This window comes from Vidua macroura, chromosome 20 (genome assembly GCF_024509145.1).
Source record: "Vidua macroura isolate BioBank_ID:100142 chromosome 20, ASM2450914v1, whole genome shotgun sequence".
In the NCBI taxonomy this organism is placed as follows: domain Eukaryota; kingdom Metazoa; phylum Chordata; class Aves; order Passeriformes; family Viduidae; genus Vidua; species Vidua macroura.
In genome coordinates, this window is record NC_071590.1 from 10,878,030 (window position 1) to 10,902,715 (window position 24,686).

The window sequence follows — 24,686 nt, forward strand, 5'->3', positions numbered from 1 at the left end:
TCCCTCGGGAAACGCAGCCCGGCACTGGCACGGCGGGCTGCTGCACAAGGACGCGGACTCCCCTGTTTAAAGGACATTTATTATCTGCTGCAAGGCCTTGTGAAGCCTCTGAGCTGCAGAGCATCGCACAGGCAGCGACTGTGCCGTCTGGGGCACGGACCCGGCTGAACAGGCACAGACCCGGCTGGACGGGCACAGACCAGGATGGACGGGCACAGACCGGGATGGACGGGCACAGACCGGGATGGACGGGCACAGACCCGGCTGGACGGGCACAGACCCGGCTGGACGGGCACAGACCGGGATGGACGGGCACACACCCGGCTGGACGGGCACAGACCGGGATGGACGGGCACAGACCGGGATGGACGGGCACACACCCGGCTGGACGGGCACACACCTGGCTGGACGGGCACAGACCGGGATGGACGGGCACAGACCCGGCTGGATGGGCACAGACCGGGATGGACAGGCACAGACCCGGCTGGATGGGCACAGACCTGGCTGGATGGGCACAGACCGGGATGGACAGGCACAGACCCGGCTGGATGGGCACAGACCTGGCTGGATGGGCACACACCCGGCTGGACGGGCACAGACCGGGATGGACGGGCACAGACCCGGCTGGACGGGCACAGACCCGGCTGGAGGGGCACACACCCCACTCAGCGGGCACTCTGACAACATGGACCAACCCAGCAGAGGCCGATGTGACCCAGCAGAGTGCCAGCCATAACCAGTGTCACACACACAGAGGATGAAACGCTCAGTCCCCAAATCCACGGTGACGGATGCAGGGGAACCTTGTCCCCAAAGAACCTGCACAACAAGTGTTATCACACACTGCTAGGGTTGATCCAGGCCTAACAGCATAACGGAATAAGTTACTCAAATGCAAGCTGGGGCTTTACCATATATATACAAAGCAATTTACAAAATAAAATTTCTTCAGAAATATTAATTTAGCTTCATGACATCCCAGTGAAATATAAATTATTGTATTTATATTATCCAAGAGAAAACTTCAGGCAATAATTCTAATATAGTACTGGGCTTGACTGCAAGTCCTCTAAGGATGTTTATCAATGTCTTCCTTGGTTTCATCCTTCCTCTTCTACTTCTGGTTTTTATACTGAAAAAAAAAAAAAGAAACTTTTTGTGGGAAAGAGCACATAACTAAGTAGAAGTTCATACCAACAAGGATTTACAACTCTTCTTCATGATCCACATAAATTTATGTCCACTTTCTTTAAGGTAGATTGAAATTTGGTAGGCTTTCCCTTTGCAGTATAAAACAGTAAATTAGGCACAGTTATTGACTAGATTGTTTTCTTTGTTCTGAACTGAAACCAAAATGCAGACAATCCGAAGAAGCACTTACTTTATTCATCACCCAGTCAGCATCTTCAATGGCTCTCTTAATGATCTGCTGGATTCGCTCAGGATCGTCTTCATCAGCATGGACTTTGAAACTCTGCAACATTCCAAGTGTCACTGACTTGTCAACACAACAGTTGTCAAAATAAAGATAGCATTTAAATCTCAGAAAAATATTTGTTGCAAATAAACTGTTGGTCTAAAACGGTAAAACTACTCGGGAAAAACGTGCAGTACTCGGGAAATGTGTAGTAAAACTACACATTGTGACACCATCCTCTCTGGCCATCCTCTTTCCATAAAAAGTCTGGTCGTATGGAATTTTATGTTAAGTATTCTACTCCTTTCATACATCAACAACAAAAACTCCAGAGAACTTCAATTCAGAACAACTGAAATTGCCTGCTATGTTAAAACTAGAAACAGGACAATAGGTATGATCAAAAGCATGAAATTACTTCCATATAAAGTATAGAACATGAACAGTCAGATGAGATTTACCCTGATGGGGGGATATATGAATGACTGATGGAACCAGTAGGTTTCACCATAAAAGATGTGTTTATGAAGTAATGACTGTTCACTCTCTTGACTAACACAAGAATTAGAGATGAAAGCCAAGAAAAATAGGTTTCAGATTCAAAGCAAACAAAAATACAAGGTCCTTCACACACTCCCACTATAACCCTTCAAATGCACGAAGGTGTCAAGCCGGCAGGAGAGCAGTTTTTGTTGGCCGCGGGGCGCGGCAGCGCACCTGCCGGATGGCGTGTCTGTAGTGCTGCTGGATGGGGCCCGGGGGCAGGCGGCGGCAGCAGCGCAGCAGGTACCGGTACAGCTGCACCGAGCTGCGCACCAGCTCCGCCTCCGGCAGCGGGGACATGGCCGGGCCCGCGGCGGCTCTGCAACACAGCAAACCACAACAACCGTGAGCTTTACCGACAGCACGGAAATAAAAGCGCCAAGTAATGGTACGCAACGAGAACAGGGCCGGCAGACTGAGGCTCGGCAGCAGAGCCTGCAGAAACTTCAGAATAAACCCCAACATGAAATGAATGAGAACTTGCTGAGTTTATGGACAGACGGGGGTTGGCTGTCACTGCTCAAGGGAGTAAAGTGCAGAGCTCACTCCAGAGGATCACTCTGGGATGGGAATAGCCAGGCAGACTGACAGTGGGACTTTTCGTGAGCACCCAAACCTGTATCACAGCCCACTGCGAGGTTCCTACTTGCTAAACCAGGATCCTTAAAGTCCCTCAAACTTCCAGTGCTTTCCTGAAGCATCCCTAGGAGTTCATCCACATGGTGTCTTTTTAGAATGAGGACGCTCACAATGGCTACAAATGGTGCTGGAATTTAACAGTATCTCCTATTTTGTCATCCTGTCAAGAGTTTCAAGGCTTCAGCTGGAAACAACACGTGTAAGTATAGAAGACAGACAAAAACATTGTTAGGTTTGAAATTTTACATGGATTGGTAACAGCAACAGGAAAAGAACAAATCTACTCAGTTTCACGTCCATAACTATATTTACAAGTCGTAACAGTAAGTCCATCCAAGTCCTATAAAGTGCTAATCAAAGACTGTAAATGCCTTGTCATTTAACAGATGGTTGCCATCTGCAAAGAACTAAATTAACATTTGGAAAAAGGCACTCTTTACATCATTACTCTTAAGAATAGAGATAATAAATAAGCAACTGAATAATGAAGTAGGTGCATGCCATTGTTTTAGCACCCATTATGATACCTACTCATTATTTCAAATATTTTTTTCCTTTTTCTTAAGTAATTTAAGTCCTTTAGCCAAATGTATTTCAGAGTACACCACGACAGCTATTACATGCCTGGGTTGTATATTTGCACAGACTAAATCTTGTTGCAGTGGGGAAAATCTCCTCTCTATGCACCTATAAATGCCCATCATTATGGGATCCAAATACTGCCAAACCTCAACACATTCATCTCTTGTTTTCTTCCAATGTTTTTTTTCTGTAAAATATCCTTTTCTCTTTGCAGTGAAACCTATGCTGGGCATCAACTCCATGCATTTTTGGTTTGGATTAATTTCACTTTGGCATTCAAGTATGGGAGGTGATTACACACCCAACATTCAGCTGAGAGATCCCTGCATTCCCCTTCAAGCAGCAGAAAGACAAGCAGCTCCAAAATATGACTCCTAACATATAGACTGAATTATTCACTGCCCCTCTCTCCATGAGAGAGAGAATTTTCATCATCTGATACAGAAAACTGGAATATGTAGTTGGATTCAAATTGATCTGAGTCCAAATTTAACTTCACATGCAAGTTTTTTTGGGCTATATTCTTGGCTGGTAAGAATTTGTATAATTCCACTGACCCTAAGAACCCAACCCTGCATTTCACATATTCCCATTTAATACAGCGAAACATCCCAAAATTCAATACAGATCCCAAAATACACTTTGGGACCAGAGCCAATTTGTGAAGTTGTTTCTAGGCTTTGATGTGTAAACTCATCACATGTCATTGTGCTCTAATTAAACCTAAGTGGTGTAATAGATTTCCTGTCACAAATGCAAAGATCCCTCATGTGCTGGGACTGTCCAGGACAGCTTGCTCCAGCACACAGGAAAGCAGCTCTGGGAGAGAGGAAGGAACCAGTCATGGAAACATATGGATATGGAAAGATGAAGCTGATCAATGGAATTGAAAATGTTTCACTACAGATAATTAGGAATTTTCCACTGCAGTAATTTTTCATGGGAAAATGATGAGCTGTTGAATTCAAATTGTGTGACAAATACATTTGCATGGATGAATTTTTTTGGGGAAAAAAATATCCTTTGCCTTTCATAAATACTGGACTTTCCAAAAGGTTTGAAGATGGAAATTTTCACCCCATCTATTATCAAACCTAAACTCCTATAAGGCTCTCATATTCAAATTAAAAAACCAAACCACCTGAGTTCGGACAGATACACAGCTCCAAAAATGCTACAAATGCTGTGATATGGGCAAGCTTCACATGGAAGTTTATCACCAAAGATCTATGTTTTTCTTAGGATGTAACTTCGTCTAGTGAAAACTTCACTGGAAATCTACCACAGCACCTGGAAAACTTGATGGTTATTTTGGTAAAGTGGCTGTTTAATAAGAAATAATCTCATTACCTGCCCATTGTTAAGTTCTAAGATACTGGTGCCCTGTACAAGCACACCTCAACAGGGACGAGATCCTGACAACAGGTAATGCTACACCCTGCTCTAGTGCACCCTGATGCACTGGAGAATCTGCATAGCCTCTACTGTGATTTGCCCCTTCCTCGGCACAAAGAGGACAATGAAGCACAGTAAGAATCTGCACTGTTGCCTTTTGTTCTGAAAACATCTCCCCTCGAATCCCACAAATGCTACCAGTTTTATTTGCCACGCAAAAACTCTCAACCTCACAAAATCTGGCTATAATCCTGACTAATAATGTAAATCTCCCTCTGATAACTTAAATATCATGCACAGCACAACAAACAAACGATCTACACCAAGAACTGTTGAGTCAGAAATAAAATAATCCGCTAATTGTGCTTTTCTGGAATGGATGACTGTATAATGTCCTAATCAGAAGGCTGAAATCACATTTGCATTTAGATAAAGCCCCGTTCACAAAGAGACAAGTATAAAAGGAGACACTGAGACTATTGTGGCATTTCTCTGCATTGCATAATCATTTACATTCCTGATAATGATATTCAGATAGTGAAGCAAATGCTGACCAAAGCCAATTAATCTTCATTCTGCATTAGCAGGTTTGGCAATTGACCCCGTGCACAGCAGAACCCTGACGAACCTGACGCTATGCCACTGCCCTCAGTTTACTTTTTTTTCCTGCTACTGTGTTTTTCAAGGAAATCCCCACAGTTCAACAGTCACGATTCCAATCCCTCCAAACTAGTTAAACAGCCACCAAAGCTGGGCTCCAGAGACTAGAGTTGTTAATTAAAGGACTGCAAGAGTTACCTGAGCTGGTCTTGTTTACAGGTCGGCTCCTCCTTCCTGCTCCACCCTCTCTTTCCCCAGTATACAGGCTAGGGATGTGTTTTACTACTTTGAAGTATTACACCCTCAGAAGTCTTAACTCAGGAGTTTATGATTCTCCATCCTCGTCAAACCTCATGATCTCAGGAAAAATAAGAATGCCAAAATAACACAGAAATTTGAAGCTTTTTTGAAGCCTCTTTAACCACAAAACATCTTAGTTCACGTTGTGACATCAGCCCAGGAAGGCACCCAAGGGAACTGCTGCTACCCAGAAGGTTCTTCCTCTTTGGTCACATCTGTCCTCCCTTCCAGGTTTCCCAGATTCAGGCCTGTGAGTCCAGCCCCGAGTGCCTGCAGCAGGGGCAGAACTCCCCACTCTGGGACACAGCTGCCCTCGCTGCTCATGACACCGTCACACCTCCCCTCAGTCCCCAGTGGGTCACGGCAGCGCCTGGCGCCTCCGGGGCAGTGTGAGGGGCTCTGCTGCCCCAGGCAAACCAGCCAGCGTCTGTCTGTCCATCCGTCCCTGCCTGCTCACAGGCACGAGAGGCTCGGAACGCTTGGCAGCCCCGCCCTGCAGCCCCAGCCCTGCTGTGTGGGTGAGCACGGACAATGCTGCAGTCACTTCCAGCAGCCACATCTCGCTGGCTCTTATTGAGACAGCGGCTTTGATGTGATCGCTTCTGACGAGCCGGGGCTGAGCATTGTTGGGGTTTTGTCCTTTCTAAACACGAGCTGCAAAGTCCCCTTGCGTGAGTGATGGTAGCCAGGCCTGTTCACTCCTATTTCTACTCCTCTCCCCTTTATGCTCTGATTGATGCATGAGCCAGAAGCAATGTCAGGTGACTCTGCAGAACAATTTGGGGGGGACAGCCCTGCAGTGTAAAGTTTGCTTTACACAATATTTGTAGAGCACATGAAGGGTTAAGTACTGGCAAATGACAGATCCTGAAGATCTCTGTTGACAAGGAATCACCACTGATTAGACAACCTTCATGCAGTTCTATAGCATCAGGATCAGGCCTAATGCTACTCAACAATGTCACCAGTTTAGAAATATAAAACATAATAAATTATAAATATAATATAAACACAAAATATAGAATTGTAATTGATAAATCTTGAGAATGACAAAGAGTGCTAGAGCTGGGCATAATGACTACTTGTATAAATTAACCAAAGCCACAGGGCAGATATCTTACCTTACAGCCTGGTTTGGTATCACACAGCACAGACATGCAATACTGCAAATAAAACACTCAGGCTTTTGCAATCCTACACCAGTGAGGAAACATGCTGCCCATGCTGAGGCCGGATTACCTTGTTCTGTATAATTAATAAGCATGATCAGACTAATTGGAGTAACATTCTTTGGTGCATGCTCACTAGTGAGGACAGGAACCTTCCTGGTTTAGGTGCAATTCAAACTTCTCCATTTTTTTCTCCTGAAAATTATTCTCCCGGCTTAAAGGAAATTCTGAAAGGCACAGTCTCAAAAGAACTTTTTCTTCTCAGCTCTGAATTGCTCAGTTCAACTGCTGTTAAAATTAATTTTGTTCACAGTGGCCAAATCTGTACGTATTTACCTTTGGGATCATGCCTGAATAGAAATTGAGTTATCAACTTTAAACCAAAACTGCCTGTTCATTCCTTTCTTGTAAATATTGTATTTTGAAATTATCCAGTGCTTAGTTCCAGTTCAGCAATTGTGATTCTCCCAACTTCTTCATGTCAGTAAGTGCAACAACTTTCTGGCTGAGGTTGTATCACCTTCTGAAACACCAAATAAGCTGCCACAACTGTTCTTGACAGACAGATACCCAGTTGGCAGCATAAGGCATGGAAGTGCCTTTGAAGGGCAAAACCATGCAGTCTGATTAATGACCACATTAACTCTATGGACTATGGCTCAGACAAGCATGGGAAGAATAGTAAGTCTTACATAAGGTTTTGTAGTGGTTTCTCACTGTTCAGGAAGGACTGAAATTGGTTAAAGTTTATTTTACCATTATTCTTTAACACATGCTTACTTTGCTCATGCAATTCAACTTTAAAATTTTTTAAAGAAAAAGTCAAGACAGTAAAACAAGAAGCTGTCAGTACAGAAAGAGCTTTTTTTAGGAAAGTACAAGAGTTGACAAACTCGTAAAGATGGAGAATCAGAATTTAAAACAGCAAAAGAAGTCACTGTGATCCACACTATTGACTAAAGTTTAACTTAAAAATATTTGGTTTTTTAAACCAAAAATACCTAACATACTCCTCTGAGCCTTCCCTTAGTCTGCAAGGGAATAAACCCTGTGCAGTGTGACCTCTCCTTTTCCTGCTCCCCCCAGCACATCCCTTCCAGCCCTGGCTATGCACATAATCCCTGGATGGTGACGATGGGGCTTGTGCCCTGCCCTGGGATCTACACCTCATCCTTCCCAATGTGACTTGTCCTTCCCAACTCACATTATCCTTCACAGCAGTGTCTGGAACAACTCAATGTCTATTATTCCAAATCCACACCTGCTGAAATTTAGCATCTGCCAATCCCTCACTCTCAATCACAGTAATAATCTGAGCCAACCCCTTTCCTGGCATAAACCCTGTCTGTGGTGGAATTAAACCACGGATGAATTTGACCCCCCACATCCTGAGCAAAATCCACGTTCCTGGGAGCAGTGTTTATAAGCAGCAGTATTACAGGACATGTAAGTCTGGGAGCCTTTAGCCTCTTAGGGGGATTGGCCCAGCTCACTAATCGGGATTGTTTCCATACCAACAGCTAATCAGGGGCAGATCCCACCATGTCTTGGGGACACTTCTGAGCTCTTAAAGCCATAGCTCAAGTTTTCCCCAAAACTTCATTGTCACTCTCCAAGACCTAGTCTAGCTCAAAGGCAATCTAAGGAAAAGGAAGGTGTGGGCAGTGAGAAGCCCTCACAAATACAGACACCCCTCAGAACCCCGCAGGACATTTGCTCTCGGTGGTACAGGGCTCGCTCTTAACTGATTACACACAACACACCAACTCTACTGAGTAACTCAACTAACTTAGAGCTCTGGCAGAGATGAAGGAGGGTGAAAGAAAACTCTTTTCCCTTTGCATTTATCAATACTCACCTCAGTGAATGAGTATGGCAGGACAATTCTGAGTGGCAAAAGCATTTGATGGAAATGGAGATGCCTTAGGTTTCACCCATGATTCTGGTTTGTTTACATTTGGTGAAACCTCAGGTTTAAAAGGGGGATAAAAGCTTTGGTTCAATTGAAGTCCTGGTGGTAACCTCCAGTGCTAATAATTAACTCAATTACGCTGAATTAACTTGATATAATTATTGGTGATGAAGCAAAAACAGCGACCCAGAGAAACTTTGAGAGACAGGAAGAACAGAAGTCTTAACAATACAAAATACCCTATAAATAGCATCTTTTTTTCCCCCCAAACAGAGTCGAAGACACAAAATGAGTTCATTACAGTCATCTGGCTTCACTCAACCCTCCAAATTACCCCTGCACCCAGACAAAAGCAGTGAAATCCAGCAAATGCACTAGAATTACAGCAGGCCCTGATGAATTTGACATAGCACTCAGCACAAGTGTCTGTCCCCATCCAATTACCTAAACAATGAAGATTTAATAATACGTTTAAGAGATCCACAATGCTTCTCTAACTGCAGATGTTAATTAAGAACACTTCTCTGTTGTACTGTTGGCAGTTGGGTGGTTTTTTTGAAGAACAATCTGGAGGATGCTGCTTATGAAGTCTTTTCATTTGATCTGCAGTTTTTATCTAGTATTTTCAGACTTAATCAGTTCAAAACAAACAAACCCGAACTATAAAAACCAAACATCTTTTTCCTCCCCCATTTAATATTTCTGTGATTTGCTTTGAAAAAGTATTACAGAAATGCCTTCCTTGCTACACACATTTTTACTGACGGTTTTTTAATGCTTATGTGTTTAAAAGGAAAGAAAATGTCAGTGGAAGCAAAAATCAGATGTGGTTAAGTCTTGGGAAGTGTGGTTAAATGACAATGAAATCCAAGGAACTCTATGCAAATTAATGCTGGAAGTAGTAGCAGAATGTCTCAGGACTGTGCCCTGCTGCCTCACCCTGCAGGAAGCACCCCTGGCCTGTTTCAGGGTCAGACAGAGCCTTCAGCACCCCGAGCCCACCGAGGGCAGAGCACCCAGGCAGGACACAGCCCCAAGGCCGTCCCTGCCCCCGTGCAGCCCGGCACAGACCCCCACACGCTGCCCCAGGTAAGCTTTCCTTGCCTTCTTCCCCTCCAGGGGCACTGTGTGCATGGATTTAGCACTACGGTTAGTACTTGCCTGTTGTAAGGAATTTAACAGCTGGCACCATCACTCTGTTTAACGTTTTACAGTCCTGCAGGACCAGTGACATCCAGCCATGGAGACCTGGGTACCTTTGCTCTCTGGCTTCAGCCTGAAATGCTGCTTGACTTACCCCTGTCATAATGCTGTAAATACAAAAGTTTCCAAGCTTCTACTGCATTTTCATTATCCTTGGTGACAAGAATAAAAATATTACCTCTATCATCACCAATTGCTTCTGAGGAGAGATTCCAAGTGCTTAGATGTAAGAAATGAATAATATTTTTCCAATTTGCTAAGTAGGTGCTGCTCACACGCCCCCAGATCACTTCCTCCCTGAGTTCTGCTGGTTCTCAAACACAGCTGATTTTTCAGAACTGGATTTAATTGCCACCAGGCTCTGATCAGACTCATCAGTTCAAAGCAAGCTCCATTACATCCATAATTTATGCATTTGATTTCAACAGATCCTTTTGTGCCCAGTACTGAGGGGGCAAAAAGTGTTTTCCATGGGGAAGATGCTAATGTTTTCTAAAGAACAAGTTTTTAAAAATATTATTTCTGTAGAGATACTACATTTTAACGTGGTGTGAGGGATTTTTCAAAGGCTCCAACATTTTTCTGGACAGCCACTCAAATTTTGTCTATGCCTCTTTCCTACAGTCTCTTTCGTACAGAGAGATGAGTTACTGCTGCATGGGGAGACATCCTCGGGGAAAGGGCAGGCACAGGCTGGAGGGAAGCACAGCTCCCCCCTCCTTCAGCCAGCACACAGGAGCGAGCTGTGGGCTTACCTAGCCCAAATGCACCTCATGCCCACCTGACACACAGGGTGTCCGTGTGAGTGAGGAGCTCAGCAGCCGCTCCCTGCCAGCACCCCGCCTCCCCCAGAACTCCCTCTGCCCACCCCCAGCCCTGCTCTGCCGTCACAGCCTTCATTTTCCCTTTCATGGATTTTTGCTTGAAAAAGCATCACTGCCTCAATTGTCTATTTTCAGCCTGTATTTAAGAAAACCCTTTGGTTCCATTTGCAGCCACATCCTGTCTCAGCCTCCCCCTCTTTTTGTTCCTAAATATAAGGCTGATGCAATTTGATGTGACATGACAAAATAGCACATTTGCATTGGCAGAAACTTTCTCTCAGCAGCAGTAATTAAAGGGAGTAGATGAGACATTGCTGAAATTGGTGTTTATTTAGCCTGGAAATAAAAGGCTTCAAGATGTCTTGAAAGGGATGTTCAAGTGTGTCACGACCATGAAACTCATCAATGAGTGCCGCCTTCTACGGGCTTCCTTTCTGACAAAGAAACGGTCACTCAAACAATGTCATTGGTTTAAAGAGAGTAAAAAAAGAAATCAGAGTTCTGTACACCATTCTAACCAGCGAAAATTATTTAATGTGTTTCTTGGGATTATAAATAGTACCAGGACACTTGTGGTTCCACGTAAGATGTGGCCAGTCAATCTCTAACTTTAGAGCACAGGCTCTCTCAACATGAGAAAACCAAGATCTCATTGACCACAGTGAGAAATAGGCACTTAAGTATCTGAATTTTTGATCTGAGATGCAACAGCAGAGGACAGGTACTCACCTTCACCTACAACACAGACTTTTATTAATTGTCAAAGACAGAAATCCAGAAACAGCAGCCTGAATCCTGTAAGTTCAACAGGATTCACACTACAGATTAAAACTCATCTACAAAACTCATGAAATAATTTATTGTGCCCAGTTTTGCTGAACAGATGCACAGCAAATGCCTGACAGGGTCAGGTAATGTCAGCTTTCTGTACTCTGTTCCATTATTGATGACAGCAGTAGAATGCAGTAGCGGAAGAAGAGCAATATTTAGAAGTTGTGGGGGTTTTCTTGATATTTAGAAGGTAAATTTAGTTTACTTAATCCATATGAAGAATTCAAGGAAAGGTCTGGTAGCTGTTCCACAGGCCACAGGATTTAGCAGACATAATATGGTTTCAAGTGAAACTTCCTGCTCAGGAGCATCTTCCCTCTCCTTGTGCACACAAGGCTATTCTTTCAAACCCATCTGTGATCAGCTCAAAATCGGCAGCCCACGTTTTGAGCAGGCTCGTTTCCATCCTAACACAGATGGCACCAAGAACAGGGCAGGCCAGAAAAAAATCAGTTTGCATATTATGCTTCAGTTTTTATGGGTCAGATTACCATTCAAAGCCATCAAAATGGCAACCCATATGTGATGTGTCTGCCATCGGAACTGAAGTGATACACCACCAAAATCTTAACGGGGTTGGTTAGACAGCACTTGATTAACCATTGACTAAACTCTGATATTTAAAAGTGAAGACATTTTCCTTCCCAAGAATTTTTTTACTCTAGCAGATCAATAAAATTGCTTTGGTGAGTCAATAAGGAAAAGACATTTTGCCATCTTCATCCCTGAACAACTGCATCGGCATGGCTCTCTTGGCAGAAGGGAGCTCAGCTTCTATGCCAAATATTCGCTTCCTCCGTGAGCCAGGTGCAGATGTTGGCTATGTCATCTGTTCCTACTTCTTTGTTCTACAAGCCAGAAAATTGTTCCCACAGCTTTGGGGAGAAAATGGGGATAAGAGCTTTTTGCACGCTTTCAATGGAAGAATATCAGATGTTTTAAAGACGCTCTCCTAGAAATAAGAAATGTGTCATTCCCCCCACTTGTGACAATTAGGCAGCAGAGAGCCGTGACCTATGGATCCCGAAGGGATGCTGCAGCAAGGTCAAAGCCACAGCTTTCTGTTCCCAGCCTCCTACACATCCTCTGCCTTCCTGCAGTGCCAGCTACAGCCCATTCCCTGCTCTAGGGAGGGCATTATCCCACATGCTCCAAAGACTCTGCTGCCACGGGGACAGGTTTTAAAGTGGGCAGGCCTCTTCTGGGAGAAGTCTATTGAATAGTAGAAGGTATTGGAAATGTCCCACTATGTTATCATGGCACCTGGAACTCAACTGCCATGCTGACAGCCAGGTCCACCAGCCTGTGTCACTGCCAATGGGAACATTCTTCATTCACAAGTTTTTTCAGCCCTCTAGCCTCTCTACATGATATTTTGGTCAATGCTGATACTTCAGGTGCATATTCTCAACCAGATACAATATACACAACGAAAAATTCACTTACAGCATCTAAAGTAGAGGAACTTTAATTATCTTCACAGATTATGCCTGTCCAAGTCCAAAAGTAAGCAAGAGACCTGCAGAGAAGAATCAATTTTCATTATCTGTTTCTCCTCAGCTCGGTACTTGAAGTGCCATTAATAAAGAAGTGCTGAGAAACCCATCCATAGCTCAGTTTATTCCTATGGGAGCTTTCACTTTCATCTGACCAGTTACATCAGACATGAATGTATGGCCTTAACATGGACAGGCTATTGCTTTCAGTCATCTACGCTGAAAAGCTTAAAAAAATATACCCTACAAAAATATTTAAGTAGAGAGAAATTCTGACTGAGGAGAACTGACCCTTCAATATTTCCTGATAAGAGTTGCTGGAGGTAAGAAAGCATTTACCTCCTTTAAAGAGCCACAGTTTCTTGCACTCAGAACGCTGTACAATGACATGATAATTACTTTACAGTATTCTGCATACAAAAAACTGCTTTGGACCCAGGCAACAACAGACTGCACACAAGAAACTGCTTTTTACGATTGTACAGTGAGTAAAGCAAAGCAACTCATTCTCTAAAGCCAACACTAATTTGTTTATTTAGAACCTCTCCTAACTTTGTTGAAGTCAAGCAAACTTCATAGATTTCTCTGGCTATCCAAAGACATTTGGATCAGGTTTTACCTCAGATCCTTCACAGAGATTTTAAAAAACTACTTAAAACAAGTGTCCTGGAAGATAACAACAACAGAGACTCTGAACTGATCTGTTTTGCCTCCCTTTGAAAGACACGAATCTTTGAAAAATCTAAGGCAAAATTCTCAAGCACATTTACAAACACATGGATCAAAGACAGCTGTTGCCACAGATTATTTTTTTCTCCCCCAAGTATTTAACAGTAGAATAACTTGGTGACGTATGATGATTGACAACAGCTTGGGATGTTGATGTTCAAGTTTTGGTATCTAATGTCAGCACTTATATTTGCCCTCTGAAGGCCATATCAAGATGCTCACAGGCAGACTTACTGTAATAGACAGTGTGAAACAAGAACCCAGAAGAACAGATTCAACTTCAAAAGCTCATCCTGAGTCCACTGACTCTTTCTAGCTGTCGTACAAGAACTAAACACGAAAAGCTGCTTATTTTCATCCATCACCTAAATTTTCCTTTCTGAGAGCAGAGGACCTCTGATAAAGATCTTGGCCGAGTGCTGCAGAAAACACCTCTCATTAGCATTGTTAATTAGCAGTTAGAAAGTACACCTGCAGTTAGCTATCCCACCAGGACATTCACCATGCCCTTTCAGAACTGCAGTCCTCTGTTAACTCATAGCCAATGTAATACCCAGAGAGCAACACAATTAACTTCTCCTTAGGCTGATATTCAAACCAGCAGTTACTTCTATAATTCACTTAGCAGAGCATCAAGCACCTGGGCTCAGAAAGCTTTCCAAACCTACTCCAAATACACCCAGCTGAGCTTTGGGAACACAGTAAAACAGTATCAGTTGCTCTGTTTCACTGTTCAGTGATAAACACTGCTTAAGGTCTAACCTGAATTTCCACTTTGGAAGTGTTTTTTAAAGAAAAGTTCATGTCAAACTTGAGGTTCCTTTGTGCTGCCAAAGTGTATAGAGAGCACTGATGTAAATGTGAATTACACTCCTGACACACAGTGATTAACTGGTATAAGTTGTTAAAGCCAATAATCTCCAACTTGCTGCCCTATTTTTATCTACTAAAAGCCCAGTGCCTCCTTGTGATCCTCCAGTGCAAAGCTGACCTGCACTCAATCCCTTCTGTGCATCAGATCGGTGACAAGATTTCTGCATGTTCATATGCCACCTCCAAACAGCTGCAGCCTGGAACAATGGCTGTGTTGATTTTATATAACCTTTAAAAACAAATAATAAAATTCTAGTGTGCCCCTAAAACATTTTTGAGAAAAACAGGCTTACTTTCCATGCACAGACATACTTCCAAGCAAAACCTGGGAGCCCATGTTCATTCCTGTCTATGAGGGAGCAACAATATTGCTGTTCAATTTCTTATTTATCCTGTATCATACATGCTCGCCATACCAAAAGGAATACAGAAATGCTATCTGTAAAGTCTTTACACTTTAATAAAGTGATTGGTAATAATTTACTGAAGGTAAACAGCTATAAATCTGCTGTTCCTAGCATGCTAAAACTTATTTATCTGTTTGTCTTGATGGAAATTTGTTTCAGTGGGCAAAGATCAAAGCCACACACACATTATTTTTCAGAGGGCTGCCAGTGTTTGTTGATGGAATGATGAATCCCATTTGTTGCATTACATCCCTGTCTCTGTATGCCACAACTCTGCTTCCCACTGGTGTGAGAACAGGACCAGGAGCAGAATCAACTGCTCTGCTCACACCTTTCTTCCCCAGCATGAACTGGTCAGCTTCTACTGGGAGAAACATTTCCATAACAATCTGACCAGACTTCTCCCTCGTTTGTTTGCAATGAAAGAGTTAATATCTGTGACCCAAATATGGAGACCCATTTTAAACTTGCTGAAAATTGCTTTTTAATCCTAGCTCTCGAGGATTTCCTTTGAAACCATCTGCCATGCACGCTGGGTACTCTTTCCCTGTATATATGCAGGATTACTATAATATGGATTCTTTTGTGTAACTTAATACATTTCAGCATATTAAAAAATTAGTTGAAATTTCCTTTTTTTTTTTTTTAATTTCAAGTGCCATAAAAATTACTGTAGAAGTCAAAACCACAGACAAGTTCATGGCAAAGCCAGCATCCATATTTATCTTATTTACTGCAGTATTTGCCTCGCAATTTTAATATTTAGTCACTCTGACACTGGCTGGGTTTAAGGAATAGTTATGACTTATTGGTATAACTAACGCACATGCTTCAAATCAAAGTTCAAGAATTTTGCTGGATAGGAATGGATTTAATCATGTGCTTTACCAGGCTTAAATTTCCCATGCTTACTTTCAAGTCTGGAAGACACAACATCCTAATGATTAGAGATCAGAAAATATTTCCCAATATTATTTCAAAAAATCTATTGCCCCGCTTTTTCTATTTTCTCGCTATGAACCTTTATGCAATTGTATTCTTATAGTACATATACTGGAGAGAAAGAAAAACATCATGCTTGTAAATAAACTGAATTTTAAGACTGGCACATGCGACTATGTATATTTTAGCAAATATCCAAAACTTAAACCAGAGAAAGTATATTGCTTACTATCACAATAATCACAGCCAGAGTGATTGAAAATAGCAAACATTCAGCAAGCTAGATTTAGAATCAATGTATTGAATCAGCCTATAAAGAAAAAAAAAATCTAAATCCCAGCACAATTATCAAGCATCTTCAGAGTGAAATACTTTTTTAAAAATGTGATTTGCCTGCAAATATTCTGAGAACAGAAAATAAGGACAATTATTTGCATAGGTTTAATCACACAATGTGACACTGATATTTCAGGAGCCAGACAGCCAACAGCCTGTGAACTTCTTTGTTCCACATAAACACATCTCAGAGCACCAAACCTGTGCCTGGGCTTCCTGAGCAGCCCTGAGTCCTCGCTCACATGATTCATTTCACAGCCAGTCACCCAAGAGCTAATACAAATGAGCGGCAATGCAGAATCCCCCTCCAAACCAAAGGGAGGATCCCATTCCCTTTGATGCCTTTTCCCTGGAAAGGAGCTGTGTTAGATGGGATAAAAATATACAGGATAGATCTACACATACAGATGTTGGAAGAATGTAGAGAGGAAAAACAAGCAAATCATTTTGTTTCAGCACTAACAGATGTTGAAGCATCATCCTGCAGACATGTTACTTTTAATACAATACAGCTCATAAAGTGAGGGGAGGAGGACGGAATCAATGCCCAATTACCCAGTTTTTTCAGGGTTTCCATTTTAATGAGCTTCCTGGATGATTCTGTCCTTTTAATTTTCCTCCTCTAATAATCCTATCGAATTAGTTTTGTCTAAAACATCAGCAAAAAGAAAATCAGCTGTCTAACAAAATCCTAAAATTGCTGGTAGCAGGTTCTTAAAAATGACACATTATACATCATTTACTTCTGCACAAATGCAGAGCAATTCCCAAGATCCTACAGCACTGCTGGGATTAGACTTGAGTGACTGAAAACAGTCTCATGTCCCGACACATCTGCTAATGGCAAACGGATAGAAACAGACTAACAGTGCAATGGCATTTGCAGATAGATCAGTGCTGAAAAAACAACCAAATGCAGAACAAATAGATTAAAGCCACCTTTCTGTGGCTAAGGGAGGGATTAGGGGAAGCTTGGCCTGCATTCCAGCTGCAGACTAACCTGCTTTCCTGCCAGACTGCATCTGCCACTCCCGTTATCAACAGAGGCAGTGACTTCCCACCTGCCACCTGGCCAGCCACGTGAGGAGCTGGTGACACCAGGGGTGGCTGCAGGGCCACTGCTGCAGCCAGAGAGCACACAGAGCTCACGTCCCCTGAATCCACCAGGCAGCCCCAGCCCAAAACAGCCCTGCCCTCTGCAGTGCCCGGCCTGGCAGGCAAGGACAGGGCAAGCATGAGCAAGAGCTCCAGTGATGGCACTCATGACCTCTAAACAAAAAAAAGTAAAGACAAACCCCCAATAGCCATAACTGTTTACAGAGCAGCTTTCTTACAACCCACTGGTCCCCCAGTACCACAGGAATTAGTGATGCAGAACTAATTGATATAAATCTCCTGAGGGGAGAGTTGCTGCTGGTTATCTCAAGATGAGAAATTTAGTCCAGAAGGATAAATTGGACAGACAGCTGAAAAGCTTTAGTTCTCCTGGTAGGAAAGGAATTGATCTGATAAAGAAAGCCCTTAAAGAGATACTATCAAGTAAAAAAAAACGTGACTAGGAAAAACATTAATAGTCTTAAGACAACTGAGAAACGTCTAAAAACTGTGTTTATATCAATCTAGCTAATTATTCCCATCTTCACACAAAAGATGAAAAACTGAAGATGTCAAAATTTTAACATTTCTCCTAGTTAAACTTATGTTATGAATATAATTATGAAACTGCTATAAAAATCCCTGTTCTTCAATTAGTGATTTAATTTTTGCATCTAGTATTTTTACTTATCAATTCCCCTTCCAACAAATTGAAGAAAAATACAAGTATTCAGATATTCACAGACATGTAAAAGATTCTATTTATGATTCTGGCAAAAGGTTGTATCAGACTTTTCTGGATTAATTTTACTGCCCAAACCCTCAATTCCATTCATTACAGTAATTTTTTTTGATAAACAAAATAACAACAGTTCATGTGCATGTCACACGTGCAGCCTGCATCTTTTGCTCTGAAGTGCACATATGCAAGATAAGCTTTCTTAAAAACATTTGATTTCAAGGACAGGATTATGAAGCAACAACACAACAATGAATTCTCAAAAGGCACCTGCAACCCGTGGAGCATTGGCCCATCAAGTTGTGGGACTTCAGGACGTGAGCCCTGCGCTGTACTCAGGGACAATGGGATGTCACAGCCCAGCAGCTCACGCCATCCCTGCTGCTCTGTTCTGCTGCTGGGCACAATGCTCTCCTGAGGCTCTCAGGGAATCAAACACCCCAAACTAGCTGAGGGTGGAAAAATCTCAGCAAGAGCTCCCAAACTAACCAAATTCTCCATGTACAACCAGTGCCTGTTGTCAGTCTGACCACAGAGCCGGAGCTTCCATCACCTGAACCAGTGACTCCGAAGTTTCAAGGAAGGGAAGATTTCCAAAGCTGCTATCTTCCTTGGACACCAGGTTTGAACCAAGACAGGAACTGAGCTGCATGATGTGACTCAGTGCTGAGTTCAGCCTATCCAGCCTGTGGCACACCCCACCAGCTGAGAATCCCTGCTCTCCACAAGGGCCATAGCCACCCTGAACCTTAGGGTAATTCAGAGCACCTCTACTCAACTTGTGGCTCGGCATTATTTCAGCTACCAGTTTACTCCGGAAACAGTGGATCATGGAGAACAAGGTCAATCAACATGTGATGTATTTAAACAAGCAGCAAACAGCAATGCAACTCTTGGAAAAAACATAAATGTACCATCACACAGAGATTAAAATCATGCATTGCTTTTTGCCTGGAGAGGAGGAAAAGGAAGTAGCTTCTCTCCCCTCTCCAAAACCCATCATTTAGGGATGCTGCTCGCACAAGGACAAGTGCCTTGTGGTGATGCTTTCAATTCTGCACCTTCTAGGGAAGATAACACACTGTGGAGCTATTTTAAGAACATCTCATTCACAAAGGTCTCCAATTCCATCTTCAGAGACAGAGAGGATTTTCTTGCTGCTTCAACGTCTTTACTGGCTTGACATTTGCTTCAGAGGGAATTCATTTGCTGTTCCAACATCAGAATGGAGCAAGAGCAGCTGCCAGAAGAAGGATAAAAGGAAACACTGTCGACAAAGAGCAGCAGGGTCATTTCTGGTGCAAAGAAATATAGAACAGAGAGAACCACAGAACTGACACTTTCTCCAGAAAGCAGCAGGGGATAAAGATGTCCCCTCTGCCCCCTGCAACTGGTGTTTAGGGAGGGACTAAACAATCAGGCTTAAGTTTGTAAATGACTAATTATTACAAACCAACTGTAAGCACCCGAGCATTCCCACTTAAAGCCAAGTTCATGCTTAAATGCTGCAGTCAGCAAAGAACTCAGTAAGTCCTTAGAACTCTCAAAAGAAAACACTTCTGGCTAGAAAGCTCTGCAGAGCACAAGTTCAGTGTTTAGGAGGTGACATTTTGGGGATGATTTCAAGCTGCAGTGCTAATCCTGACCATCATATCTGTATATGGAGCACACTGGACAGACTTGGGGCAGGGCTGTGATCCCACCACAAAAAACTGTTCAGCAAGAGCCAGAGGTGGCTGATGGGCCAGGTAAGCAACACAGGTACCCGCAGAGTCTGATATCCACCATCAGGGAGAAGCACAATCTTGGATGACACCATCTGTCACTCACACCAGTTGTCCCCTACCCCATCCCAGGCACATCATGCTGCCCTGCTGCAGGAAGCACCATTCCAACATTTAATTGCTGTCCAAAGCAGTGCCACATTCCCACAGTGCTGCTCTAAAGAGTCACCCTGCCTGCTGCCCTGACTGCCAGCCTCACCATAGCTCACCTGCTCGGCTGGATTGCTCTATTCTTTTCCCTCTATCTTATTAAAACGTTGCCCTGAGCAGGGCAGGGATTTGTCCCTCGTTCCACAAGACAGGCAGATCCTGCCCTCCTCCTAGATGAAGGAACATTGCCATCCTTTCAAAAGTTAAGACAGAAACCTTTATACACAACCAAAGCTAAACCAAAATATTCCTTCCCCTGCTCCTCTCTGAATTTTATTAATGGAGGAATTGATTCTTTTCCAGTTTCATGGAGAAAAGGTTTTGAAGACAAAAACTCTGGAAAATTACTCCTTGCGAAGAAAAGGGCTAACATACTCGAACAGCAATTTCAATCCCATGATATTTCGTGTACATGCTTATTCTGTTGCACATTAGGATCACAGTTTATTTGGAGCGTGGTATTTATCTGACTAACCAAACCTGCTCAGATTCACAGGCGTGAGCACCATGATTCTGACACCTTAAGGGCTCCAGCATCAGGATTTATGAATTAAATATTTCCAGGGTGTTACAGAACACTGAGGACTGTATCTGCAGAGTGTTATATCAGGGTATGTGTGGGCTTGTCAAACACCCACATGATAAATTATCAACAGTGCAGCTCAGAGCACCCCTTTTCTGGATCAGAGACAAATCTGTGCATTTTATTATGCTTTGTTCCACTTAATGTTATTTTTTTCTGCATTAAAGGTTCACACAACCCCTACATACCCAAATGCTGAAGGACATTCATAAACAACACATGATCAAAAGACTTATTCTAATATTTCAAGTCCTGTTTTCACAGCTAGTTCATGTGGGACAAGAAAAAAATGCTGACAAGTTATGTCTGGAACTGGACAATTACATTTTATACTGTTCAAGATGATACAATCTTTTGTGTAGAATTTTAAGGTTAAAACACTGCTGAGGAGCATTAAAGAAACAGGACTAGCTGATTACAAAGTGTCTACCATCGCTTGCCTGTATGCAGAGCACTGTCAAAGAGATTATACCCCTGCAAACCAAGTGTCAAATCTGAGAGGAAAAGAAATTTCTCAAGAGTCAGAAAAGACTAAACTTGAAGCTGTGGCTTTTCAGAAATGAACAAGCGTGAACCCTGTGTTTCTGATGCACAGTACTGACTTCTACATGCAGTAACAGACTCTGCTGAGGAAACAAAGGGTCTATTAGGTGAGCACTTTGCAAGTTTCATGTTTTCCTTACTACCCTTCTGTTTTTTTCTTACACATGAATCAACTCGATCTTGTCCTCCTTAACCTTCGCAGCATGAACAGCCTAAAAAGCAGTTGAACTGGGAGCTCTTAAGTTCCACAGTGTGACAGAGGCCAGGGACACCAGCTGAAAGTGTTTATGAACCCAGTGTGCAAGGAAGATACACTGGTTAGGGTGGGCCACCCAACGCTGGCACCCGACAGAACTCCATATGGGCACCAAGATAAGCACATCCCTCACCAGGCTTCACCTCACTGAGCAGGGCTGCTGCAGCTTCCAAGGGCAAGTAGAACAACGTGGCTGTAGCATTGAGTGCATCTGAAATCAATAAAGTGGGTCCCAGATTTTACCAACACTTTACAGATGGAAGCTGGGGAGCACGGTTTGGAGTGATCTGGTCAAGGACTGTCAGGAAACACGTGCCGTGCCAGGACTGCAAACCCTGCACTTCTCCTGCTGCTGAGAATCCACCAACATGACAGCATCTAACAACACTTTCAGGGTACTTCTAAGGCAAGACACCTATTTACCCAGTAAAGTACCTAACTGAACAAACAGTTAAGGTGACACTGTGTGCTTAGACTTGAATAATGGCACTGGGACACTGACCTGCAAATACACTGAGAACCCAGCTTCCCATACAAGGATTATAAGGCCACTGCTCCCTTTTACTACTTGAAAAGGTTTTGCAGAAGAGAGAAAAAGAAAAGTCCATAGTAAAAACGTGTGGGAGTTTTAAAAGCCTTCCAATCCTGCCAACACAGCCCCATGCCCTTTTGTAGCTGCTTCCTTCCTTCTCCCCCACACCACACCTCCCCAGAGCCCCAGGGGAAGCAGAAACCAGGAGAACCCTCGGGTGCGCCATATTCAGACCCGGCTTGTTATCAGCTCCACAGAAACCTCAGACAGCTACAAATGTGAGTTCTAAATAAGTATTCTGTCTTTTCTTCCAAGAGGTAATAGAAAATGGCTATAAACCAAAATTTGCCTTTTTTTTTTTTTTCTTAAGTGCAGTCTCTCTTTTTAAGATGGTGACATGACAGCAAAACTCTGATATAATTCCAGACTGGACTATTAGTAACCATATTTCCAAAAGCAACAGGGATAGCTTTAACAAAAGAAGCCATCTTCAGTCCTGCAAGACTTTTCCTGATTACATTCTCAAAGAGCAGGCAAAAATTACCCAAACCCCATTGTTATAAAGTATCCCCAAAGTATCAAACCATACTTGGAAAGATTTTGTACTGAGGTTTCAGGAGTCACAACAGGCTGTCACATTTATACTCTCTTCCTCTCCCTGCAGAGGAGCCCGATGCTGTCCAGTTTTCAGAGACAAACAGAGAGCACAGATGACAGGACTGCACCCTCAGGGATCTGCTGGTAACACCTCAGCACTGCAGCTGTCCTGTCACAGCTCTGCTGGGCTCTTTTCCTGCTCAGACAGGAGCCAGGGGCAGCGAAGGAGAGGCTGTCAGCTCCCTCCCAGCACAGCAGAGCAGATCCCCTGTCAGTCACGGACTGCCTCTGAACTGCTCACTTCAGTCACCTGAAAGAACCTCTTTACCACCCTCACGGTAATTTAACTCTACCATCATGGGAAAGGTAACCTGGGAGAGTTTTTCTGAGGTAAAACTATTAATCAGATATGATTAATATTCACATGAGAAAACTATGTTTAAACTGTCGAGTTTTTATCCACCTCTGTGTTTCAGGGAACACTGATGCCTTACCCAAAGACACTGCAGTCCCCAAGCATGCAGATGCATAGCGTGAGGGAACTAGAACAACCACCAAAGGATATTTCGGTCCTGGTTAACACGTACCTCGCAGTGAGCCCCCGAGCGTGTTCTGAGCACGCTGAAGGGAGCCTCGCAGAGACTGCCTCGGGCAACGGGCCACGGCCGCGCTGCTGGGAGCATCTACACCCTCTCATTAGCGGTTTATTTCCCTTTCCTGCCAAGGGGAGCTCGGGCGCGGCGTGACATGGTGCCACCACCTGCTGCCACGGCCCAGGGGCCCCGCTGCCAGCCCCGCAGTCGCCGCTCTCGGGTCCTCAGAGACTCGAAAAACAGGCCCCAAAACCCCACAGCCCCCCACGCCCTTCGCGGGCAGCCCCCGTCGGCCCCCCGTGCTGCGGGACCGCGGCGGGACGGAGCGGGGTCGGCCCGCAGCCAGCGAGACCCGAGGGCACCGTGACCCGGGCGGGAGCAGAGCGGGCACAGAGCGAGCCGCTGGCGGGCACCGGAACCGGGCAGTGCGAGGGCGCGAGGACACCGGGAGCCGGCGCGGCCCCTCAGCCCGCCCTCGGCGCGGCCCGCGCTCCGCTCCCCGCCGCCCCCTCAGCGCCCACAGCGACCCCGCGCGCGCCGCGTCCTCACCTCACCCCGCCCCGGGCCGCTGTTGGCCGCGTCCGCCGCCCGTCAGCACATCTCCTCCGCCCATTGGCCGCTTGCCGCCTGAGGGCGGGCGCGGCGGCCGCTTCCTCATGCGTCAGGCGGCGCCGCGCTCCGCCATTGGCGGCGCGGCGGCTCGCCCACCGCCCACCGCCTGCGACCACTGGTGAGGAGCGCTGCCGGTGACGCCGCCGCCCCGCCTCCCCGTGCCATTGGCCCAGTGACCTCTTTTCGGGCTTTCGCTTCTCTTCATTGGCTAATTGGATTGGATGGGCGGCTGCGATTGGGCGGAAAGCGGGTCCCGGGGGCGGGACTCGGCTCAGGAGCAGAGGCCATTGGCCGGCGGCCCGCCGTGAGGGGCAGGAAGGTGAGGGAGGCGGGGCCGCCCGGGGTGAGGGTTGTGTGAGGTGAGGGAATCTCGCGGGGTCTCGGCGGCTCCGGGCGCGGCGGCGCGCGGTGATTGGCCGGCGGGGTCACGGGGGCGGGGCCGCGCCGCGGGTGGGGGGGGGGGGTGGTGGGGGGGGGCGCTCCGCACGGCCGCGCGCGGTGGGCGGGGCGCGCCGGGCGCCGCGCGGCGATTGGTCGGGGGCGGCTCTCGCGCAGCCCGGCGGGCCGGCCGCGATTGGCTGCGGGCGGCGTCGGGCGCGCGCCCCGCGGGGGGGGGGGGGGGGGGGAGCGCGTGCCCGCGGCGCGGCGCGGGGCGGCGGGACCAGGTGAGAGCGGGGCCGGGGCCGGGGCCGGGGCCGGGCGGGGCGGGGACCCGGGGCCGCCCCCAGACCCTCCCGCCGCCCGCACCGCGGGCCCCCTGCCCTCCAACCCCCGGCCCGACCCCCCCCCCCCCGGCCCGGCCGGCCCCGCCCCGCCGCGGGTCGCGCTGTCAGGGGCCGCTGCGTCCTGCCCTGCGCCCCCTCCCCGGCCCCGCTCCGCCCCGTCATTCATTCGCCGCTTTCCCCCCTCCTTCACCCCCCCCCCGCGATCCCTGTCCTGCCCCGGCCCTTCCCTTCCTCTTTCTGTTTTTATCTTTTTTTTCAGCCCCCCCCCCCCCCCCTCGC

General features: G+C 45.4%; 2 protein-coding genes across 6 annotated transcripts in view; one reads left to right on the forward strand and one right to left on the reverse strand.

Annotated features, from left to right (window-relative positions):
* Window positions 1-982: 982 nt before the first annotated feature.
* On the reverse strand, window positions 983-23,768 carry LYRM9 (LYR motif containing 9). 4 transcript variants are annotated; one of them, XM_053995275.1, is made up of 5 exons: window positions 23,620-23,768; window positions 12,862-12,934; window positions 2,135-2,279; window positions 1,382-1,474; window positions 983-1,132 (listed from the first exon to the last, which is right to left on the reverse strand). In XM_053995275.1, the coding sequence occupies exons 2-5, from the start codon at window positions 12,864-12,866 to the stop codon at window positions 1,115-1,117; spliced, it is 261 nt and encodes an 86-aa protein (XP_053851250.1). In that variant the 5' UTR covers window positions 12,867-12,934; window positions 23,620-23,768; the 3' UTR covers window positions 983-1,114. The 4 variants fall into 4 exon arrangements, with proteins under 4 accessions (XP_053851250.1, XP_053851251.1, XP_053851252.1 ...); XM_053995276.1 differs by lacking the exon at window positions 23,620-23,768 and adding an exon at window positions 23,065-23,145; XM_053995277.1 differs by lacking the exon at window positions 12,862-12,934.
* Window positions 23,769-23,859: 91 nt separating this feature from the next.
* The window catches only part of NLK (nemo like kinase), a 37,863-nt gene continuing 37,036 nt past the window's right edge, over window positions 23,860-24,686 (forward strand). Inside the window, exon 1 of one of the 2 annotated variants that reach the window (XM_053995272.1) lies at window positions 23,860-24,001. The gene's annotated coding sequence lies outside the window, so the exon portion shown is untranslated. Of the gene's footprint in view, window positions 24,002-24,310; window positions 24,348-24,686 lie in introns of those variants that run through there. The other variant, XM_053995271.1, reaches the window with a different exon arrangement.

Bases quoted from the DNA above. Each gene is read 5' to 3' on its own strand.
- LYRM9 (XM_053995274.1), bottom strand. From the start codon at position 23,174: ATGAGAGGGTGTAGATGCTCCCAGCAGCGCGGCCGTGGCCCGTTGCCC. The intron at 2,280-23,064 runs GTACGTGTTAAC...GCTGTGTTGCAG, and splicing joins GCTCGGGGGCTCACTGCGAG to AGCCGCCGCGGGCCCGGCCA. The intron at 1,475-2,134 runs GTGCGCTGCCGC...GGAATGTTGCAG, and splicing joins ACAGACACGCCATCCGGCAG to AGTTTCAAAGTCCATGCTGA.